Below are 23,783 nucleotides of genomic sequence, written 5' to 3'. Positions count from 1 at the left end.
AGGCTGAAGGGGGCTCGTCGAAGGCTGGAGCGGGCTCGTCGAAGGCTGGAGCGGGCTCGTCGAAGGCTGGAGCGGAGTCCAGGAGGGCTGGAGCGGAATCCAGGAAGCAAAGGAGGGCTGGAACGGAATCCAGGAAGTCAAGGAGGGCTGGAGCGGAGTCCAGGAGGGCTGGAGCGGAATCCAGGAGGGCTGGAGCGGAATCCAGGAGGGCTGGAGCGGAATCCAGGAAGTCAAGGAGGGCTGGAGCGGAATCCAGGAGGGCTGGAGCGGAATCCAGGAGGGCTGGAGCGGAATCCAGGAGGGCTGGAGCGGAATCCAGGAAGTCAAGGAGGGCTGGAGCGGAGTCCAGGAGGGCTGGAGCGGAATCCAGGAGGGCTGGAGCGAAATCCAGGAAGTCAAGGAGGGCTGGAGCGGAGTCCAGGAGGGCTGGAGCGGAATCCAGGAGGGCCGGAGCGGAATCCAGGAGGGCTGGAGCGGAATCCAGGAGGGCTGGAGCGGAATCCAGGAGGGCTGGAACGGAGTCCAGGAGGGCTGGAGCGGAATCCAGGAAGTCAAGGAGGGCTGGAGCGGAGTCCAGGAGGGCTGGAGCGGAATCCAGGAGGGCTGGAGCGAAATCCAGGAAGTCAAGGAGGGCTGGAGCGGAGTCCAGGAGGGCTGGAGCGGAATCCAGGAGGGCCGGAGCGGAATCCAGGAGGGCTGGAGCGGAATCCAGGAGGGCTGGAGCGGAATCCAGGAGGGCTGGAACGGAGTCCAGGAGGGCTGGAGCGGAATCCAGGAGGGCTGGAGCGGAATCCAGGAGGGCTGGAGCGGAATCCAGGAAGTCAAGGAGGGCTGGAGCGGTAGGATCGCTTCCAAAGTCCATCAACCACCGGGGCTTAACGGCCGCTCTCCTCTTCCGCCTGGGCTTGGGGACAGGCAGGACCTTCCCGGCAGGCCCACGGCCTAATCCCCCAGAGGCGATCCTCCACCGAACCGCCTTCCTCGGGGAATACTGGAGAGAACGGAGACACGAAAATACCCATCCTTAAGAGAAGTTCTTTTGCAGTGGGGTCTGGTCTTCTGTCACGGTCGTATCGTGCTGCAGTGAAGAGGCGATACGGGACTTCAACAAAGACAGGTATTTATTCAAAAGAACGCTGGACAGAACACAAAGCTGCAATTAAAATTCAAAAAAGTGATTAGGCCTACTGGTTCAGAATGACCAGTTCAGGGTTGTCCCTTATTTTGCCGCACTGAAGGTGGCAACCCTACTTATAACAGTTCCTGAGAAATCAGTTACCAAAAAATAACCAAACAGGAAACAGGGATCCGTACAGTTCTCTCTCCACCCAGACACAGGCCGTGATGATACTGTACCTCCATTCTCTTAACTGGGCTGAAAACTAGTTATACTAGTTACATGTCTATTTGATAGTAAATGTTATGACATGAGCTGAATTTTATAAGTAGTTAACAGTGATGTGCCCCTCAAGTAAAGTCATGGCACAATGATGCATTAACAAGCCATGAGTTGATGTTAGGTTAGTTAATAATGAATTAATCATGATGTGCCCCCTCAAGTAAAGTCATGACACAACGATGCATTAACAAGCCATGAGTTGATGTTAGTGTATGGTTAGTTAATAATGAATTAATCATGATGTGCCCCCTCAAGTAAAGTCATGACATAGTCATACAGTAACAAGCCATTAGTTGATGTTAGTGTATGGTAAGTTAACCATGAGATAGTAATGCCGTGCCCCCTGAAGTAAACTCATGACACAATGATGCACTAATAATTCATTCATTACAAAATGAATAAACATATACACTAAGAATCCTTATTCCTTTACACCCTTGTAGCTGGGAAGGAATACGTGAAAAATCATGAAGATTGGGCACTTCTGGAAAAGTTTTTGATTTTTGGCAGGGTGTTAGGTATGGGCCTAAGGTTTTTAAAAAACCATGGATACAAGTTGGGGTGGCCCTCTAGTGGCCGGTATCTATAAAAACCAGAATGGTGCCTGCATAAAAGAGAAAAGATTATATCTCAACTTCCTTTAGTCTTAAATTGTTGTACAATGATACTTTTTCTACTTGATATGATACAAGGACCATATGTGAGGTAAGTGTACAGTGATTTTACATATTTTAAGGGTACACTGACTTGCCCTGCCAAATTACTCTGAGTAGTTTGAATTTGTTGATTCATGATCTTGCTAGCTCTTGGTAGCTTGCTATCTAGCTAGCTAATATATGCAAATTCCGCTTCATTTCTCAATTGAAAGAAAATCAGCAGATTGGAACAATATTGAACATCCAAGGGAGTTTTGAGGTAGCTAGTCATACAAATGTAGCCCTGGATGGATCAGAGATAACCCGCACCTTGGAAAAAAAATCAGGCTAAGTATCATCATGGATGTCGAGGACACTTCCGGTCTCATATTTTGCAGCGAGCTAGCAATAAGAGACCAAGGGAGGAGTCAAACAGTGAAGTGGCTACTTTCAGTCCCAAAAAAAACAGGTCAAGTTTTAATGGTAGCCTAGACTGTAAAAAACTGCAGTGTGTTTACTGTGAAAAATATGAAGATGATACCACTGAGCCCATTTACAGGGCTAGGAGTGAGAACTGTTCAAAGAATCTTAACAAATGGGCCCTGGAATAAAAAAACTGGGCAGTTTATGCCAGGCTAAACACTGCAGTTGATGCAGGAGCTGGAGATGTCAGTTATCATGCATCCTGCTACACAAAACTAAACAATGATGCTCGTGCAGAAGAAAGAAAGAAATTAGAAGCAATGAAAATGCCAATGCAGTATGATCCATTAGTTATTGCTCAGCTTGTAGCATATGTACAGCATAATGAATCCACCTTTAAGCTAGCTGACTTGAGGAAACTTTATGATCGTCATCTAGAGCAACTGGGCTGGAGTGGAACATATGTGCACCAGAAACGATTCAAATAGCACCTCCTAGAGAAGCTTGGGCCTGAGTGATCTGCTTTATCAGAGGGCCGTGATGTCTACATATCCCACAAGAAGACAGTTGGTGCAGCTGTGGCTCAGACCTCTTGCCTTCAAGTGACCGAAGATGAGGCGAAGACAATAGTTGAAGTGGGTCTTATGCTGCGCAAATACATCCTTCTGCAACAGATGCCTTTCAATGGATCCTTTACATTAAACTGTCTAAGTGAGCCAGTTGCAAAACCTCTTCAGACCCTTCTAGATGTTTTGATTCAAGGCTCAAGCACTGTTGAGCAGAATGAAGAGAATCAGGCCACCATCAATGCCAGGGTCAGAGTCGCCTGCACTATCAAGTCAGTTGATATGCAGCAATGCTGCAAAGCAAAGTAGTCAAGCCCTCACCCTCTATCAGAGGAAGGAGAGAGAGACACCCTTTCCGCTCTATGTGGGACTGAAACTGCATGGAAATGATTGCAATAAAGGCATCATCAAGAAGTTCCATGCACTTGGCATGTCAGTATCTTATGAACGAGTCATGGATGTCAGGAGGGCCCTTGTCCGTGCCATGTCAAGACAGTTTGCAGTTGATGGAGTTGTTGTTCCATCAAACATGAAGCGGGGAGTTTTCACTACTGGTGGAGTTGATAATATTGATGAGTCTGGTCGATTTGAGCTCCATGGCACTGCTATATCCCTAACCAACCATCTCACTCATGACAACATGGGGTGGACCCTCCTCCTCTAACCCTTGAAGGTTCTGAAGGCACCTTAATCAAGCTTCCAAATGACTTTGCCATTGTGCTGCGGTGTCAAGTCAGTCTAGGAGCACCGAGAGCACCACTAATGAGTATCCCACCAGAAACAAACCCTACATACTGTAGTTCCGGGAAGAAAACTATCTGTGACTAAACGTAGCCTAATTGAACTATAAAAATCTGAAAACGGTTTATATCAAATTAAAATGATTAGTGATAGTTATTAGTCTATTTTCCACGTTTGATTAGACAAATGTGTGTAATTAATGGCTCACAAAAATGGCTAAAAATCACAAAGCTGCAGATGGCAGATTATAATAGGCTATTACAGTTTATGACATTTTATTTAATTATGACAGTATTAAATCACATGTTTAATTCAAAGTCAGAGTACTTCTTATTTATTCTTAAGGAGCCTGTTTGATTTAGTTTAATCATACATGTTAATTAATGCATTAATTATCAAACATGTACTAACATGTATTAATGCTGCTGTTATTCATGCATGAATCCTTATGACTCCTGTCTTAGTTCATGATAGCTCCTTCATTCTTCACGAATCATGAGTTCATGTTTAATAAACTATTAATTCATGTATTAATACATGATTATTCATGTACTGTTATTGTAAAGTGTTACCAGAATAATCAATCCAAAATTTGAGATGCTGTGCAATGAAATCAGACCACTGATTAGTCCAGTTATCCAATCACAACCATTGTTGAGGCAAATTCACATTGAGTTTTTTGCTGCGCAGGGGGGTTTATTAGGGCCCGAGCACCGATGGTGTGAGGACCCTATTGGAATTGCTCAGCCTATTATTATTTTTTGAGCGCCGTTCAAGCTACGTTTCACGTACGAGTATGAAATTTGTTAGACACATGTAAAAGCCCAATACCTACAAAAAAGACCTTGGGTGCAAAATCTGAAAACCCAACAGGAAGTGAGATATTTTGCATTTTCGCTGCAAAATTTTTGCAATTTTTTGCCATTTCCATACGTTGTACTTTAATGATCTCCTCCTAGAGATTTAATCAGATCAACATTATATTTGCACAGTCTAATCTAAAGGTCTTTGTGATGTTAAATTGCAAAGATCTTTCGAGTTTTCCCTGAAGGGCGTGTCCGTGGCGGCCTCACAAAGCTCAATGGTTCGCCATAAAACAAGAAGTTGTTGTAACTCCGATCTGCCCCAAACTTCACATGTTTGATAAGAGTCCTGACCTAAAGACATCCACATGCCAATATACAGTCATAGCGCCACCTGCGGGCAACAGGAAATGCCTTGTTTTACATTGTGATTGAGATTTAACCCTTAAATGCACGATTGTTTCGCCAAACATTCTTACATATTCGGGTCTTTAACGACCCGGATCTATATCTGGATAGATCTATACCTGCCATAGTACAAAACTTCTGATATTAGAGCAACAATTACAGAAGAATAAAATAAAACATATTTCGTTACCTTTTGGAGCTTGGAAGGGTTCAGTTTGAGCAGATGTTTTATACCATCACCACTGTCCTCGTCAGAACTCATTTCCCAGTACATTCTGCATCTGGATCATTTTCCCGATCTCACGCATATTCTCAAAACTAATTTTCAACATCTTGAAAATAAATATTTTGATCACTGACAGCTTCCTTCACCAGATCCATCATCAAATGACAGTGACACTAATATTTGATTGTGTTCAGTACTTGCTCTACAGTAAATCACTGAGCCATTTCAAGTTTGGCTGATTATATATATTATTGTTTCGTTTTCTGTCTGAGGTAACTATGAGTGAAACGTCACTTCATCATTGTGTATCAGGTGAATTGTCATTATTTCATCATTATAGATACATTTTTTATTGTGCGTACACCTCGGGTTGTTAGCGACCCTATACAATTTTGACAAAAATCTAGTGGAAAAACAGGCATTCAATTATAATTGCATTTTTTTAAATTATATTGTTTAATGGATTCATTGAGGAATACTAAGAAGGTTGATGTCTAACTTAAAAAAATGAATGAGGAGGAGGGTAGTGAATGACGTCTCGGGTCGCTAAAGACCCGAGGTATGCATTTAAGGGTTACCATAACCATAACATCATATTTGGTCAGTCTAATCTTAAGGCCTTGGAGATGTTAAATTATGAAGATCTTGAGTTTTCGCTGAAGGGCATGTCCGTGGGGGCCTGACAAAGTCTGATGTTTCGCCATGACACAGGAAGCTGTTGTAAGTCAGGCATACAATGTCCGATCTGCCCCAAACTTCAGATGTTTGATAAGAGTCCTGGCCTGAAGACATCTACATATGAGTTTCAGAATTAGGGATGGCAAAATGGCTCGATAGCGCCACCTACAACATTTCAATGAAGTGCCCCTCCCGCTACGTTTCACGTACAGGTATAAAATTCGGTACACACATGTAACAGCCCAATACCTCCAAAACATCTCCTGATACAAAATCAACAACACAGAGGGAAGATGGTGAGGGGAGGGAAGGGAATGAAAAAGTTAATTGAAAGTGTCATTCATTTCACTTGCCCTCAGCTTCTTATTCTTTAACATCAGCAGTTTATGCAACTGGCCACAGACCTACGTTTTCTCAAATTTTCCCCCAAAATGTCTCTAGGAAAAATGTGTTATACAAAGTGCAAGAAGAGTTGAAAGGACTAAGTCTTAAATTAATGATGGACACTAAAAATGGACATAGCATAGTAGACCCCTTTTTGAAATGTTTATTTCACAAACCTAATACACCAACATTTAGCTCTTCAAACCAGTTAAATATAATTAAAATGGGATGCATTTCCTTGACAACACGGATACTAGTCAAATTGCCTTCCACGGTCTGATTTTAATGGTGCAACAACAAGCACAGACAGTTACACAAAGTAGCTTATTGTCCAAATCTACAGAAGCAACAGGGTTTAGACTGGTTAAATGTCACATGCTGGAAATGGTTTATAAAGACCCCTTTCATGAATGAAGGTTAAAATAGGACAAGTTAATACATTTCAGACCCCATTTATACCTGTATTTAACATAGTACACTTGTGATTGGACTGATAAAAGCTTTAGTACCAGGTGTAAACAGGCCCTCAGACAGCAACCCAGGTGGGATACACCAGTTAAGGGACTAAACCAGCTTTTAGTAAAAGCACCAGTCTGCTTCTCAGTAAACATTGGGGCTAGCCTAAATAAAAAAGACTGGGCACAATTCAGGATAAACGGACAAATGCAGGTTGATAGATTTAATTGCAGATGCAATGCTGTACTTGCATAACTTGGGGGGGGGGGGGGGGGGGGGGCTTTCAAATAGCATTACCAAAAACAGGGACTTGGCATGTGTGAATATCAATACAAGCAGTTATGTTAATCCAGCTATAAAGCTACAAGTTGAGACCAAAACAGATTAAACAGCCCCTAATTTGATACCATTGAGAACAGGACCCAAGGTTAGCAACTAGGACTCAGCAAATAAATCAGGTTTGGGCAGAAACTTGGCTTGTTTAGTTCAAGACAAGCATAACCTTGAAGCATAAAGGGAACTCTGGTTTAGTAGTGTAGCCCAATAAATCAAACTGAGAACAGTCATGAAAGATCAATACCAAAGAGACAGTTGAGTTAAGAAGTTTATTAAAACTACTAAAGTCACATGACCAGGTTAACTTCTCCACTAGACACCACAGTTTGCCCACTAGAGATGGTCTTGACGTTAGCATCTCTTCCTGGAAAAGAAATGGTAGAATCGTGAGGCATTTAAAAACCAAATTCTCATGGTTCCTGAAGTCAGTTTACAACAAGCACTCACTTTTCCTAGTGCAGCTTTGCTCACAGGAGCCAGAAGAGGGATGGCACACTGCTGTACTACAGTGGATGAAGATCTAACAGAGGGGGGAAAGGGATAAGCCACAGAAAGAAAAACACCTAATATTAAGGATTCAGGTAAGGCTGCAGAGCATACGGTTTCCTGTAGAGGAGCCAGTGATGCTGGATCCACAAATGTGAACATCTTCACAACAAAGCGCTTGTAGTGGGTTGGGAACTGAAGACCAGAAGATCCAGCCACCGGAACCAATGAGGTCAGGTAACGGTCATCCTGGTAAGGGCATCTGAAAGGTAAAGAGGCAGTCAGAAGTGCCTTACAGCACACTAGATGGATAAAGACTGGCCTTACTCACCCATCGACCAGAAGGTCCCACTGGGGTAGACTGAGTGGACTGGGGGTTGATGTCGCCCAGCAACGTCCCAGCATTAGGACAATGTTGGGGTCGGTCCTCTCCAAAATGCGCACCTCAACATACACAGGCTCCCGCAGGACTTTTGTGACGGGATAATCAGCATCACCGTAGTAGGACGTGTATGCCTCATCCCCTGAGGAAGAAAACCAGCGTTTAACCAGAAACTGCTGCAACCTGGAGTTTTAGAAAATACTTATGCATACTTGGACAGACACTTACCTTCTGCACAGCCTTTGGTGACACATTGACCATTTGCCAGTCTAAGCTCCACCCTGAGGGGTCCAGAAGCCGCTACTGGTGGAGGTGCAGGAACAGTGTTGACCTCCACAACCAGAGCTTCCACAGAAGTAGCAGAGTACCTACACTGGAAGAGAAGCCTAGACAACAAATAGTGAGCTTGTAGCCTTTGTCAAGGATTCATATTTTTTTTCTAAATAAAATAAAATGCCTACTCAAAATGGCTGTCCCTTGTGATGGAACCAAGTGGTCCGACACCCACTTCATACGAGGAGGTCATTCGGTTTTCATACACCACATATCCACCGTCCTCCTGCAAATAGTAACTGTTGGCATCCAGGCCATTCTAAGCCATGCAGAACAGAACCACAAGCAGCTACTCACCATCATGCTTGTGCCACATGCAGTGACAGGGAACTGGTATATAGCAAAGGAAGGTGTGGATCCCACAGGACTGCAAGGTGGGTCGTTTCCACCCAGGAGACGGACTGAATCCAGGCTCAAGCGAGGTAGTGTAACACCTCTTGCCACCACTACCACAAACTGACCATCTCTTATACACTGGACAGTCACTGGAACAAGGTACAAGAGCAGGTTATTACTGAGGAGTGGTTTAACATGAACACCTTTGCATTGACTCACTCTTACCTGCCTTCCCATAGAAACACTGCTGTCCGTTAAAGCAGCAGTTGATAGCGTCACACTCAGCACCACTGATACCAGGTGGGCCACATTGGATCTGCTCATAATCAGCTACAGCACATTTGTCAAGGGGCTCTGCCTGCGCCACTGGCTGCTTAGACTGAACCTGCTGAGGAAACTGTTGACTAGCTTGTTGTTGAACCTGCTGAGGAAACTGTTGACTAGCTTGTTGTTGAACCTGCTGAGGAAACTGTTGACTAGCTTGTTGTTGAACCTGCTGAGGAAACTGTTGACTAGCTTGTTGTTGAACCTGCTGAGGAAACTGTTGACTAGCTTGTTGTTGAACCTGCTGAGGAAACTGTTGACTAGCTTGTTGTTGAACCTGCTGAGGATACTGTTGACTAGCTTGTTGTTGAACCTGCTGAGGATACTGTTGACTAGCTTGTTGTTGAACCTGCTGAGGATACTGTTGACTAGCTTGTTGTTGAACCTGCTGAGGATACTGTTGACTAGCTTGTTGTTGAACCATCAGAGGAAACTGTTGACTAGCTTGTTGTTGAACCTTCTGAGGAAACTGTTGACTAGCATGTTGTTGAACCTTCTGAGGAAACTGTTGACTAGCATGTTGTTGAACCTTCTGAGGAAACTGTTGACTAGCATGTTGTTGAACCTTCTGAGGAAACTGTTGACTAGCATGTTGTTGAACCTTCTGAGGAAACTGTTGACTAGCTTGTTGTTGAACCTTCAGAGGAAACTGTTGACTAGCTTGTTGTTGAACCTTCAGAGGGAACTGTTGACTAGCTTGTTGTTGAACCTTCAGAGGAAACTGTTGACTAGCTTGTTGTTGAACCTTCTGAGGAAACTGTTGACTAGCATGTTGTTGAACCTTCTGAGGAAACTGTTGACTAGCTTGTTGTTGAACCTTCAGAGGAAACTGTTGACTAGCTTGTTGTTGAACCTTCAGAGGAAACTGTTGACTAGCTTGTTGTTGAACCTTCAGAGGAAACTGTTGACTAGCTTGTTGTTGAACCTTCTGAGGAAAGGGTTGACTAGCATGTTGTTGAACCTTCTGAGGAAACTGTTGACTAGCTTGTTGTTGAACCTTCAGAGGAAACTGTTGACTAGCTTGTTGTTGAACCTTCTGAGGAAACTGTTGACTAGCATGTTGTTGAACCTTCTGAGGAAACTGTTGACTAGCATGTTGTTGAACCTTCTGAGGAAACTGTTGACTAGCATGTTGTTGAACCTTCTGAGGAAACTGTTGACTAGCTTGTTGTTGAACCTTCAGAGGAAACTGTTGACTAGCTTGTTGTTGAACCTTCAGAGGAAACTGTTGACTAGCTTGTTGTTGAACCTTCAGAGGAAACTGTTGACTAGCTTGTTGTTGAACCTTCTGAGGAAACTGTTGACTAGCATGTTGTTGAACCTTCTGAGGAAACTGTTGACTAGCTTGTTGTTGAACCTTCAGAGGAAACTGTTGACTAGCTAGCTGTTGAACCTTCAGAGGAAACTGGGGCAGATTACTCCACTGTGGAACAGCATGACAAAAAGCACAAAACCACACACAAAGTGCCAGCGATTGAACAGCACACCAGCTTCCTGCCATTGTTCAACAGCTAGTCACACTGTTGAGATCTTCTTCTTCTTCTTCTTCTTGTGGATTTATTGGCGGGTCGCAAACCAACTGAAAAGGTGCATACCGCCACCTACTGTGCTGGAGTATGAACGAAGATGATACACTTCTTATATTTCCTATATTCTATATTTCAGGCCACTATTCCTCAAGAATGTCATTAATGCTATAATTTTCCTACCAGACTCTATTCCTGTCTTCAAAATATTATATATGGTAAAATCTGTAATACCCAAAGCTTGCATATCTCTTTTAAGCTCAATTCTTTCTTGTTCAAATTTTTTACATCTAATCAAAACATGTTCTACAGTTTCCATTTCCTGACATACATTACAAAAGCCCGAGTTGTGTTTGCCCATGATATGTAATGTTGCATTAAGATTGGTGTGACCCATTCTTAATCTTGTAAAAATAATAAATTCCTTTCTCTTTATATTATGACTAATTTGACTTTGTTTTATATTATTTTGTATTCTATAAAAATGTCTTCCTTTCTTACATGAGTCCCAATATTTCTGCCATTTACTCCCACAGGCTTGTTGAATCAATGACTTCCCTTCTGCCCTGCTTAAAGTGACTGCTTTGTTAATACTATCCACTTTGAGTGCTTCCTTGGCCATTTTATCTGCCGTTTCATTTCCTTGTATCCCAACATGTGCTGGTACCCATAAAAACTGCACTAAAATTCCCATTTTACTTAATCTAAATAAAATAATCAGAATTTCTGTCATTATGTCTTTCCTACATGATTGAAAGGTTTGCAAGCTTAAAATTGATGCCAATGAATCTGAACAAATTAAAACGTTCCTTTTAGAGATTGGCCTTTCTTCCTCAAACCACTCGAGTGCCATCTGAATGGCAACTAATTCTGCTGTATACACTGATGTTGCATCAGTTAGCCTTGCTTTGTTCCCACTTTTAAATTCTGGTACATAAAATGCTGCACCCGTTCGTCCTGTCTCAGGGTTTTTTGAACCATCAGTGTACACCTGAATAAATGACGAATGAACAGTATTAATGTATTCTAGTGTTTTATACTTGACTTCACCTCCAACTTCTCCTTTCTGAATTCTTTCATGTATTGTCAAATCAATTTGTGGTTCACTTAAAAACCAAGGTGGTATTGGAGATGTTGTTATAGTTGGTCCAAAAATTTTTGAATCTATTCCCATTTCTTTTGCCCATTCCTGGACCTTCCATGCAAATCCTGTACCATGTCTATTCTCCCAACTTTCCTCCAATACTTCCTTAGCTAAATGACTATTATTATGGCCCTTTAAACTTATCCAGTATGCCATAGATAGTTTTTGACGACGCAAATATAAAGGCATTTCTGATAGCTCCACCTGCATTGCTGCTACTGGTGTTGTTCTAGTAACTCCTAGAATGCATCTTAATGCTCTATGTTGAATAACATCCAATTTCTTTAGCAACGATGCAGATGCAGACCCATACACAATGCATCCATAATCTACTATGGAGCGAAGAAGAGAATAGTATATTCCCATCATTGATATTTTATCTGCACCCCAATCCTGTCCTACTAAACATCTCATTAGGTTAAGTACCCTATTACACTTCTTTTCTATAAATTCTATATGTGTTTTCCAAGTCAGTTTACAATCCATCCATAAACCTAAATATTTAAATTTCACCACTCTTTCCAATGGCTGTTTATACATATACAACTGAACATCTGGTCCTATCTTTTTCCGAGTAAAAAACTGACAACAAGATTTAGTTATGGAAAATTTAAAACCCCATTCTAATGACCATCTCTCAACAATCCCTACTGCTTTTTGAATTTTTTGGACAATAAAGGTAATATTTCTTCCTCTCTTCCACAATATTCCATCATCTGCGTATAATGCTTTATTAATATCCTGATTAATTCCTTCAAAAATATCATTAATCATAATATTAAATAAAATAGGACTCACACACTGTTGAGATGATGCCCTTTGGTCTTTTTTGTATTCTACAGATTTTGGCTAATTAACGATAATCCCTCCCTCTTCATGAACAGTCATGATTCTCCAGACTTGCCCAAATGGGAGCTTATGCTACCAGAAAATTCTCATCAAAATGATACGCATGTGATGTAGGCCTATATTGACTCCAATTAGTCAGATTTGTCATATTGAAGACAAATAAAAAGGTTCATGCTCAGGTTTGCTACTGGAGCTTGCCCAAAGTACTTTGGGTAGATGTTTGGTGCATTCCGCTTTGCTTGTAGACATCCAGAAATGCTAACTAGCATTACTACTTTTACAATATCTTTATATGGCAGAAATAGTAAGAGTAGTCTGTAGTTCCAAATTTAGCAACACACTCACAAACCTCCCTAAGCACTTCCCCTCGGGGCAATCCCTGTCGCCAGTTTGAAGTGTTCCACAAGTGGACAAGAGAGGTTTATGTGGACAGACCTTCGACTCCTTAGACAGAGGGGACCAGTCTACTCATATATACTTTAATTACAAAATAAATGTAACCGTAATCAGTTACTTATGAAAATGTTAATTATTACAAAGGGGGTTACATCTGAATATTTTCTGTAAAAAGCTAGGATATGTTGAATAATATGAATTTGTTGCTTTGCCTGTGCAGGATGCCTCTTGCCATTTACAGTGTTTTTTTTATATCCAATTGCTAGGACCCATTTCTCAATACACTTTTTCAAAACTCTTCACACAGTTCTCCTAACAAACTTTCAGCTCGGCACAGCAGATCATTTCACATTCAAAATGCACTAAAACACAATTCTTTCCCCTAGCAAAGGTTTTCAACCAACACGCACACACTTTGTCAATCCCCAAACGGACGAGGCGTTTATACTTGACGCACTCGCCGTTGTACTATTCTGTGAAACGACAGAGGGCGACTCGGAGAAATTGTTCTATAAACCATCAGGAAACAGCAGTGAGAGAAGAATGTAGCTACACAGGTGACCATATTTATTTGAATAAACTTCACCAAAAACCACACTACAAAAGAATCGTGTAAAACTCAGTAAACCTTGATTGCTAATCATGAATACGGTGTATGCTTTCGATTTACCCCGAAAGAAAGTGAAATATGACAACCTGCCCCATAGGTGGGGCACATTAACATGACAGCTTGATGTTATCAGATACAATCAAATAAAACAAGACAAAATACAAATTAACTTTCAAATAAAATATACTAATTTCTTCTGAACATTGACTGTCATTCTTTCCTCAATAGAATAGCATAGTTCTAATAGGGGCACATTGTAACAGTTACAACATGCCCCACCTGTGCAACTGGGATTTAAACCCGTCTAGTGTCTTCTGCTGGTTAGAGCAGCATTAAAAGAACTCTCAACTTGGTCTTATTTTCAATAAACTTAAGAAATGTACGTCTGTTATGTTAAATGTTCAGTGAGAGCGTCCAAAGAATTATTAATTGGTGCAGTTTCTCTAAATAATGTTGATATGGCAACTAGTAAATACATTAGGTTTCATCATCCCGGCATGTGTGGAAAGTTAACCTGTTACAACAAGCCCCGCGTTTAAATTCCAGACGGAGAAAAATAATAACTTCTGTACCTCTGCAAGTCACATAGCATGCAGCCATAGGGTTTCAGACTAAATGGGACTTGCGAAGGTACAGTCAGTTCCACCACATTTGCAGAATAAGGCACTCTTTCCAGGTCAAAAGCAAAGTGACAAGTCAGATACAAGCAAGGATTGATGTCAGTTTTATTGAGAAACTTTCTTTTGCCCTTGAACAATTACAGGACCAAGTGTGGCCTTGCCTTCCCACTGAACACCTAGAGAGAAGAAAAAGAGCAAAGTTAGGAGCACTTAAAACATCAAAAGCAACCTTAAAGCAAGAGCTACCGACCTCCATAGGGAGAAGCAGCAATTCCACCATCAGGACCACATGTTGAGTCACAGCAACCACAAACTTGGTCATTTCCATCAGCAGCAAACCACCTGCAACAAGACAAAGCACTTTCAACATGAGCAAAGTCAGCTTTTTAAAAAAAAGAATAAGTGCAACGTACCCATTGGCAAAGGAACAGGATTTGCGCTGAGCGTCACTGGGTGCAGAAGCAATAGTTGCCTTCAGAACACATGTTATGTAGATCTACAAGGGATGACAGACAAGTCAGAAAACCAAAGCAGATGGGAAGAGAAGTCGAATTAACTCTTGTGGTACATACAGAAGGACTGGTGCTCTCCTGGAACATGAATGCCTCCAGCTGGAACTGGATCTTGTCAACCTGGGACCGAGGCATGAAGCGGGAGCTGGAAGCTGTAGCCTTGGCATCCACAAAGCACCTGACGACAAAGTCACCACAAAGAGCAACTCATGAATGTTTAAAAAGAGCAAACAAAACAGTCCTATAGCATCAAGAGCCATGACCTTACCCATGATTCTCAATGAAGGAATATCTCGGAAGGGAGTTCACGTCAGGCACTTGAGTGGCCACACAGCGGTCCACAAACACACGCAGAGGCACATGATTGTACTGCTTCACAGATGCCTCGATGTTAATAACGCCACCCAGGAAATAGGAGTATGAAGGCCTCTGGTAGGACCAATCGTCTACAAAAGAGAAGGAACACCCTAGGAAGAGCCACATTTGCAAGGTCGAAGGTCCAAAGAAAGTGCACTTACCCAGCATGAGCTTCAGGGAGAACATCAAGACTTCTTCACCAACCTTGGTTGAGGCATAAGGGACCCATGTTGGCCTCAAGGCATCACTGCTTACATTGTGTAGCCTGTGGTTCATGAAAGTACCCATTAAATGGTCTCCCAGTTGCACAAGCAGTGAAAGTCACAGAGGCCACTTACCTTTGATAGTGGCATTGAACGCCAACAATTGCACCATCGGCCCGGGTAATCGGAGTACCTGCAAGAGCCTCAGGGGTGTAGGTAAGAGAGAAGGTGTAGACAAGCTCATCCTCATTCATCTGTAAGAGATTGTAGTTAAAACAAGACAGTTCCTCATGAAGGTGTAATCATTATTATGAATGAGAGAAAGTGCATTGTGCAATACAGTGGACAAACACTTCAAGCAGGAGAAAACAACTGCAGAGCTTAAAACAAACATTTCTTAAGGCCCGTTCATACCAATGCATATGCCAGCTGCCCTGGCATTGCAAATACAACATACAACAGCAGTGTGAACTGACGGTCCTTGAAGAGGACTTTGGATATCCTCAATTTGAACAAACAACCGATTAAGATTTAGGAGTTCTTACCATCTGCACGCTGTTGCAGTCCTGTAATTCATACTCAAAGAGGAGCACCCTAGACTCAGAGTCCTGACCAGCAACAGGACATCCACCTAAAGACAGACCAGTTGGCTGGATCAACTGACCATTGCTAAACAAGTCCTGCTGGACTTCTACAAGAACCCGGTTCTCTCCGCATTGAACCGCTACGCTGCTGGGAGTCACGGGTTGCCTCAACTGGAAGTCCACCGCCAACTCGCTCTGCACCTCGGGAACGACGGGATACCTCCAATCCAAAGGCTTCACTGGACCCTGCAACAGCTGCTTCTCCTGAAGGCCAAAAGGCTCCTGTGCAAGGCCTCTGGAGGCAGGACCCAAAGGACTCTGAAATGGAGAAGCCACTTGCAAAGGATTCCAGAGCTCTGGAGCAGAAAAGGCAGGACTTCTGAAATCTGGATCTGATTTTTGCCCCGTGCTTCTTGGACTTTGACTGTGCATCAAACTTCCCCATGCATCAGGCAGATCAAACACAACCATCACAACCACCACTAACACACCTCTCAGAAGCCCCATCCTAGCAAACTTGGACACAAATGCCACAACACACACCAGTGCTTGGCTTTGCCATTTTGTACAGCTTTGAATGAAGGTGGCTCATCCCCTTTTAGTTGAATTGATTGCCTTTGATTCTCCTCTGGACCTGTAGAGTTTATATGCATCTCTGGGACCCACAGCTCTGCACAATTTGTATGTCTCTCTTATCTGACAAATCGAGGGGGACATTTACATGACACCATTTTCAAATGAAACTTTAAATGCATTGTGTTCATTTACACAACAACAGTGCTTTGTGGGCCTTAAAAATGCAAACTTTTAAAAACAGGGTTTCAAAGTTTTTGAAAATGAGACCATTATTGTCTCCATGTAAACTACAAAAACATGAATTTGTGAAAACTGTGACATCATGCGCATGCATATTGCGTGTTTAGTCTATAGGCACGTAGTGTTTCTTTGCAAAGTGTCATCGCCATCTACTGGATTCTCTGCAGAGATTCTCCTAGAGATTTAATCAGATCAACGTCATATTTGCACAGTCTAATCGAAAGGCCTTGGTGATGTTTTCCCTGAAGGTCGTGTCAGTGGCGGCCTCACAAAGTTCGATGGTTCGCCATGACACAGGAAGCTGTTGTAAGTCGGGCATACAATGTCCGATCTGCCCCAAACTTCAGATGTTTGATAAGAGTCCTGGCCTGAAGACATCTACATATGAGTTTCAGAATTAGGCATGGCAAAATGGCTCGATAGCGCCACCTACAACATTTCAACGAAGTGCCCCTCCCGCTACGTTTCACGTACAGGTATGAAATTCGGTACACAGCCCAATACCTACAAAAAATCTCCTGGTACAAAATCAACGACACAGAGGGAAGATAGTGAGGGAAGGGCATGAAAAAGTGAATTGAAACACAGTCATTAATTTTTGTCCACTTGCCCTCAGCTTCTTATTCTTTAACATCAGCAGTTTATGCAACTGGCCACAGACCTACGTTTTCTCAAATTTTCCGCCAAAATGTCTCTAGGAAAAATGTGTGACACAAAGAGCAAGAAGAGTTAACAGGACTAAGACTTAAGTTAATGATGGGACACTAAAATGGACAAATATAATAGTAGACCCCATTTTGAAATGTGTATTTCACAAACCTAATACACCAACAGTTAGCTCTTCAAACCAGTTAAATAGAATTCAAATGGGATGCATTTCCTTGACAGCATGGATACTAGTCAAATTGCCTTCCACGTTCTGTTTTTAATGGTGCAACAACAAGCACAGACAGTTAAACAAAGTAGCTTATTGTCCAAATCTACAGAAGCGACATGGTTTAGACCAGTTAATGTCACACTCTGGAAACGGTTTATAAAGACCCCTTTCATGAGTGAAGGTTAAAAGTCAAAAAAGTTTAAAACATTTTAGACCGCATTTACACCTGTATTTAGCATAGTCCACTTGTGATTGGACTGATAAACGCTTTAGTACCAGGTGTAAACAGGCCCTCAGACAGCAACTCAGGTGTGATACACCAGTTAAGGGACTAAACCAGCTTTTATTAAAGCACCAGTCTACTTTTCAATAAACATTGGGGCTAGCCTAAAGAAAAAAGGCTGGTCACAATTTGGGATTAAAAAGGACAATGCAGGTTGATACTGATTTCATTGCAGATGCAATGCTGTACTTGCATGACTTCGGGGGGCTTTCAAATAGCATTAGCAAAAAACAGAGGGACTTGGCATGCTTGAATATCAGTACAAGCAGTTATGTTAGTCCAGCCATAAAGCCACAAGTAGAGACCAAAACAGATTCCATTAAGAACAGGGACCCAGGTTAGCAACTGGAACTTGGCTTGTTTAGTTCAAGTCAAGCATAACCTTGAAGCAAAAAAGGGAACTCTGGTTTAGTAGTGTAGCCCAATAAATCAAACTGAGAACAGTCATGAAAGATCAATACCAAAGAGACAGTTGAGTTAAGAAGTTTATTAAAACTACTAAAGTCACATGACCAGGTTAACTTCTCCACTAGACACCACAGTTTGCCCACTAGAGATGGTCTTGACGTTAGCATCTCTTCCTGGAAAAGAAATGGTAGAATCGTGAGGCATTTAAAAACCAAATTCTCATGGTTCCTGAAGTCAGTTTACAACAAGCACTCACTTTTCCTAGTGCAGCTTTGCTCACAGGAGCCAGAAGAGGGATGGCACACTGCTGTACTACAGTGGATGAAGATCTAACAGAGGGGGGAAAGGGATAAGCCACAGAAAGAAAAACACCTAATATTAAGGATTCAGGTAAGGCTGCAGAGCATACGGTTTCCTGTAGAGGAGCCAGTGATGCTGGATCCACAAATGTGAACATCTTCACAACAAAGCGCTTGTAGTGGGTTGGGAACTGAAGACCAGAAGATCCAGCCACCGGAACCAATGAGGTCAGGTAACGGTCATCCTGGTAAGGGCATCTGAAAGGTAAAGAGGCAGTCAGAAGTGCCTTACAGCACACTAGATGGATAAAGACTGGCCTTACTCACCCATCGACCAGAAGGTCCCACTGGGGTAGACTGAGTGGACTGGGGGTTGATGTCGCCCAGCAACGTCCCAGCATTAGGACAATGTTGGGGTCGGTCCTCTCCAAAATGCGCACCTCAACATACACAGGCTCCCGCAGGACTTTTGTGACGGGATAATCAGCATCACCGTAGTAGGACGTGTATGCCTCATCCCCTGAGGAAGAAAACCAGCGTTTAACCAGAAACTGCTGCAACCTGGAGTTTTAGAAAATACTTATGCATACTTGGACAGACACTTACCTTCTGCACAGCCTTTGGTGACACATTGACCATTTGCCAGTCTAAGCTCCACCCTGAGGGGTCCAGAAGCCGCTACTGGTGGAGGTGCAGGAACAGTGTTGACCTCCACAACCAGAGCTTCCACAGAAGTAGCAGAGTACCTACACTGGAAGAGAAGCCTAGACAACAAATAGTGAGCTTGTAGCCTTTGTCAAGGATTCATATTTTTTTTCTAAATAAAATAAAATGCCTACTCAAAATGGCTGTCCCTTGTGATGGAACCAAGTGGTCCGACACCCACTTCATACGAGGAGGTCATTCGGTTTTCATACACCACATATCCACCGTCCTCCTGCAAATAGTAACTGTTGGCATCCAGGCCATTCTAAGCCATGCAGAACAGAACCACAAGCAGCTACTCACCATCATGCTTGTGCCACATGCAGTGACAGGGAACTGGTATATAGCAAAGGAAGGTGTGGATCCCACAGGACTGCAAGGTGGGTCGTTTCCACCCAGGAGACGGACTGAATCCAGGCTCAAGCGAGGTAGTGTAACATCTCTTGCCACCACTACCACAAACTGACCATCTCTTATACACTGGACAGTCACTGGAACAAGGTACAAGAGCAGGTTATTACTGAGGAGTGGTTTAACATGAACACCTTTGCATTGACTCACTCTTACCTGCCTTCCCATAGAAACACTGCTGTCCGTTAAAGCAGCAGTTGATAGCGTCACACTCAGCACCACTGATACCAGGTGGGCCACATTGGATCTGCTCATAATCAGCTACAGCACATTTGTCAAGGGGCTCTGCCTGCGCCACTGGCTGCTTAGACTGAACCTGCTGAGGAAACTGTTGACTAGCTTGTTGTTGAACCTGCTGAGGAAACTGTTGACTAGCTTGTTGTTGAACCTGCTGAGGAAACTGTTGACTAGCTTGTTGTTGAACCTGCTGAGGAAACTGTTGACTAGCTTGTTGTTGAACCTGCTGAGGAAACTGTTGACTAGCTTGTTGTTGAACCTGCTGAGGATACTGTTGACTAGCTTGTTGTTGAACCTGCTGAGGATACTGTTGACTAGCTTGTTGTTGAACCTGCTGAGGATACTGTTGACTAGCTTGTTGTTGAACCTGCTGAGGATACTGTTGACTAGCTTGTTGTTGAACCATCAGAGGAAACTGTTGACTAGCTTGTTGTTGAACCTTCTGAGGAAACTGTTGACTAGCATGTTGTTGAACCTTCTGAGGAAACTGTTGACTAGCATGTTGTTGAACCTTCTGAGGAAACTGTTGACTAGCATGTTGTTGAACCTTCTGAGGAAACTGTTGACTAGCTTGTTGTTGAACCTTCAGAGGAAACTGTTGACTAGCTTGTTGTTGAACCTTCAGAGGAAACTGTTGACTAGCTTGTTGTTGAACCTTCAGAGGAAACTGTTGACTAGCTTGTTGTTGAACCGTCTGAGGAAACTGTTGACTAGCATGTTGTTGAACCTTCTGAGGAAACTGTTGACTAGCTTGTTGTTGAACCTTCAGAGGAAACTGTTGACTAGCTAGCTGTTGAACCTTCAGAGGAAACTGGGGCAGATTACTCCACTGTGGAACAGCATGACAAAAAGCACAAAACCACACACAAAGTGCCAGCGATTGAACAGCACACCAGCTTCCTGCCATTGTTCAACAGCTAGTCACACTGTTGAGATGATGCCCTTTGGTCTTTTTGTATTCTACAGATTTTGGCTAATTAACGATAATCCCTCCCTCTTCATGAACAGTCATGATTCTCCAGACTTGCCCAAATGGGAGCTTATGCTACCAGAAAATTCTCATCAAAATGATACGCATGTGATGTAGGCCTATATTGACTCCAATTAGTCAGATTTGTCATATTGAAGACAAATAAAAAGGTTCATGCTCAGGTTTGCTACTGGAGCTTGCCCAAAGTACTTTGGGTAGATGTTTGGTGCATTCCGCTTTGCTTGTAGACATCCAGAAATGCTAACTAGCATTACTACTTTTACAATATCTTTATATGGCAGAAATAGTAAGAGTAGTCTGTAGTTCCAAATTTAGCAACACACTCACAAACCTCCCTAAGCACTTCCCCTCGGGGCAATCCCTGTCGCCAGTTTGAAGTGTTCCACAAGTGGACAAGAGAGGTTTATGTGGACAGACCTTCGACTCCTTAGACAGAGGGGACCAGTCTACTCATATATACTTTAATTACAAAATAAATGTAACCGTAATCAGTTACTTATGAAAATGTTAATTATTACAAAGGGGGTTACATCTGAATATTTTCTGTAAAAAGCTAGGATATGTTGAATAATATGAATTTGTTGCTTTGCCTGTGCAGGATGCCTCTTGCCATTTACAGTGTTTTTTTTATATCCAATTGCTAGGACCCATTTCTCAATACACTTTTTCAAAACTCTTCACACAGTTCTCCTAACAAACTTTCAGCTCGGCACAGCAGATCATTTCACATTCAAAATGCACTAAAACACAATTCTTTCCCCTAGCAAAGGTTTTCAACCAACACGCACACACTTTGTCAATCCCCAAACGGACGAGGCGTTTATACTTGACGCACTCGCCGTTGTACTATTCTGTGAAACGACAGAGGGCGACTCGGAGAAATTGTTCTATAAACCATCAGGAAACAGCAGTGAGAGAAGAATGTAGCTACACAGGTGACCATATTTATTTGAATAAACTTCACCAAAAACCACACTACAAAAGAATCGTGTAAAACTCAGTAAACCTTGATTGCTAATCATGAATACGGTGTATGCTTTCGATTTACCCCGAAAGAAAGTGAAATATGACAACCTGCCCCATAGGTGGGGCACATTAACATGACAGCTTGATGTTATCAGATACAATCAAATAAAACAACAAGACAAAATACAAATTAACTTTCAAATAAAATATACTAATTTCTTCTGAACATTGACTGTCATTCTTTCCTCAATAGAATAGCATAGTTCTAATAGGGGCACATTGTAACAGTTACAACATGCCCCACCTGTGCAACTGGGATTTAAACCCGTCTAGTGTCTTCTGCTGGTTAGAGCAGCATTAAAAGAACTCTCAACTTGGTCTTATTTTCAATAAACTTAAGAAATGTACGTCTGTTATGTTAAATGTTCAGTGAGAGCGTCCAAAGAATTATTAATTGGTGCAGTTTCTCTAAATAATGTTGATATGGCAACTAGTAAATACATTAGGTTTCATCATCCCGGCATGTGTGGAAAGTTAACCTGTTACAACAAGCCCCGCGTTTAAATTCCAGACGGAGAAAAATAATAACTTCTGTACCTCTGCAAGTCACATAGCATGCAGCCATAGGGTTTCAGACTAAATGGGACTTGCGAAGGTACAGTCAGTTCCACCACAATTGCAGAATAAGGCACTCTTTCCAGGTCAAAAGCAAAGTGACAAGTCAGATACAAGCAAGGATTGATGTCAGTTTTATTGAGAAACTTTCTTTTGCCCTTGAACAATTACAGGACCAAGTGTGGCCTTGCCTTCCCACTGAACACCTAGAGAGAAGAAAAAGAGCAAAGTTAGGAGCACTTAAAACATCAAAAGCAACCTTAAAGCAAGAGCTACCGACCTCCATAGGGAGAAGCAGCAATTCCACCATCAGGACCACATGTTGAGTCACAGCAACCACAAACTTGGTCATTTCCATCAGCAGCAAACCACCTGCAACAAGACAAAGCACTTTCAACATGAGCAAAGTCAGCTTTTTAAAAAAAAGAATAAGTGCAACGTACCCATTGGCAAAGGAACAGGATTTGCGCTGAGCGTCACTGGGTGCAGAAGCAATAGTTGCCTTCAGAACACATGTTATGTAGATCTACAAGGGATGACAGACAAGTCAGAAAACCAAAGCAGATGGGAAGAGAAGTCGAATTAACTCTTGTGGTACATACAGAAGGACTGGTGCTCTCCTGGAACATGAATGCCTCCAGCTGGAACTGGATCTTGTCAACCTGGGACCGAGGCATGAAGCGGGAGCTGGAAGCTGTAGCCTTGGCATCCACAAAGCACCTGACGACAAAGTCACCACAAAGAGCAACTCATGAATGTTTAAAAAGAGCAAACAAAACAGTCCTATAGCATCAAGAGCCATGACCTTACCCATGATTCTCAATGAAGGAATATCTCGGAAGGGAGTTCACGTCAGGCACTTGAGTGGCCACACAGCGGTCCACAAACACACGCAGAGGCACATGATTGTACTGCTTCACAGATGCCTCGATGTTAATAACGCCACCCAGGAAATAGGAGTATGAAGGCCTCTGGTAGGACCAATCGTCTACAAAAGAGAAGGAACACCCTAGGAAGAGCCACATTTGCAAGGTCGAAGGTCCAAAGAAAGTGCACTTACCCAGCATGAGCTTCAGGGAGAACATCAAGACTTCTTCACCAACCTTGGTTGAGGCATAAGGGACCCATGTTGGCCTCAAGGCATCACTGCTTACATTGTGTAGCCTGTGGTTCATGAAAGTACCCATTAAATGGTCTCCCAGTTGCACAAGCAGTGAAAGTCACAGAGGCCACTTACCTTTGATAGTGGCATTGAACGCCAACAATTGCACCATCGGCCCGGGTAATCGGAGTACCTGCAAGAGCCTCAGGGGTGTAGGTAAGAGAGAAGGTGTAGACAAGCTCATCCTCATTCATCTGTAAGAGATTGTAGTTAAAACAAGACAGTTCCTCATGAAGGTGTAATCATTATTATGAATGAGAGAAAGTGCATTGTGCAATACAGTGGACAAACACTTC

General features: G+C 42.7%; 1 protein-coding gene across 1 annotated transcript in view; it reads right to left on the bottom strand.

Annotated features, from left to right (window-relative positions):
• Window positions 1–875: 875 nt before the first annotated feature.
• The window catches only part of LOC307133444 (uncharacterized protein), a gene marked incomplete at both ends in the record, with an annotated part of 121,068 nt that continues 98,160 nt past the window's right edge, over window positions 876–23,783 (bottom strand). Inside the window, 25 exons of the mRNA XM_079828529.1 lie at window positions 876–991; window positions 7,503–7,575; window positions 7,656–7,803; window positions 7,873–8,065; window positions 8,152–8,309; window positions 8,385–8,482; window positions 8,554–8,741; window positions 8,818–8,882; window positions 14,475–14,557; window positions 14,634–14,751; window positions 14,842–15,019; window positions 15,092–15,195; window positions 15,269–15,387; window positions 15,679–16,035; window positions 18,511–18,658; window positions 18,728–18,920; window positions 19,007–19,164; window positions 19,240–19,337; window positions 19,409–19,596; window positions 19,673–19,737; window positions 22,769–22,851; window positions 22,928–23,045; window positions 23,136–23,313; window positions 23,386–23,489; window positions 23,563–23,681. Of these exons, the coding sequence (XP_079684655.1) occupies window positions 876–991; window positions 7,503–7,575; window positions 7,656–7,803; window positions 7,873–8,065; window positions 8,152–8,309; window positions 8,385–8,482; window positions 8,554–8,741; window positions 8,818–8,882; window positions 14,475–14,557; window positions 14,634–14,751; window positions 14,842–15,019; window positions 15,092–15,195; window positions 15,269–15,387; window positions 15,679–16,035; window positions 18,511–18,658; window positions 18,728–18,920; window positions 19,007–19,164; window positions 19,240–19,337; window positions 19,409–19,596; window positions 19,673–19,737; window positions 22,769–22,851; window positions 22,928–23,045; window positions 23,136–23,313; window positions 23,386–23,489; window positions 23,563–23,681 (3,450 nt within the window). The remainder of the gene's footprint in view (window positions 992–7,502; window positions 7,576–7,655; window positions 7,804–7,872; window positions 8,066–8,151; window positions 8,310–8,384; window positions 8,483–8,553; window positions 8,742–8,817; window positions 8,883–14,474; window positions 14,558–14,633; window positions 14,752–14,841; window positions 15,020–15,091; window positions 15,196–15,268; window positions 15,388–15,678; window positions 16,036–18,510; window positions 18,659–18,727; window positions 18,921–19,006; window positions 19,165–19,239; window positions 19,338–19,408; window positions 19,597–19,672; window positions 19,738–22,768; window positions 22,852–22,927; window positions 23,046–23,135; window positions 23,314–23,385; window positions 23,490–23,562; window positions 23,682–23,783) is intronic.

The sequence above is a fragment of the Gobio gobio genome (genome assembly GCF_949357685.1).
Source record: "Gobio gobio genome assembly, chromosome: 11".
NCBI lineage: Eukaryota > Metazoa > Chordata > Actinopteri > Cypriniformes > Gobionidae > Gobio > Gobio gobio.
This window is presented reverse-complemented; position numbering and strand designations above follow the sequence as displayed.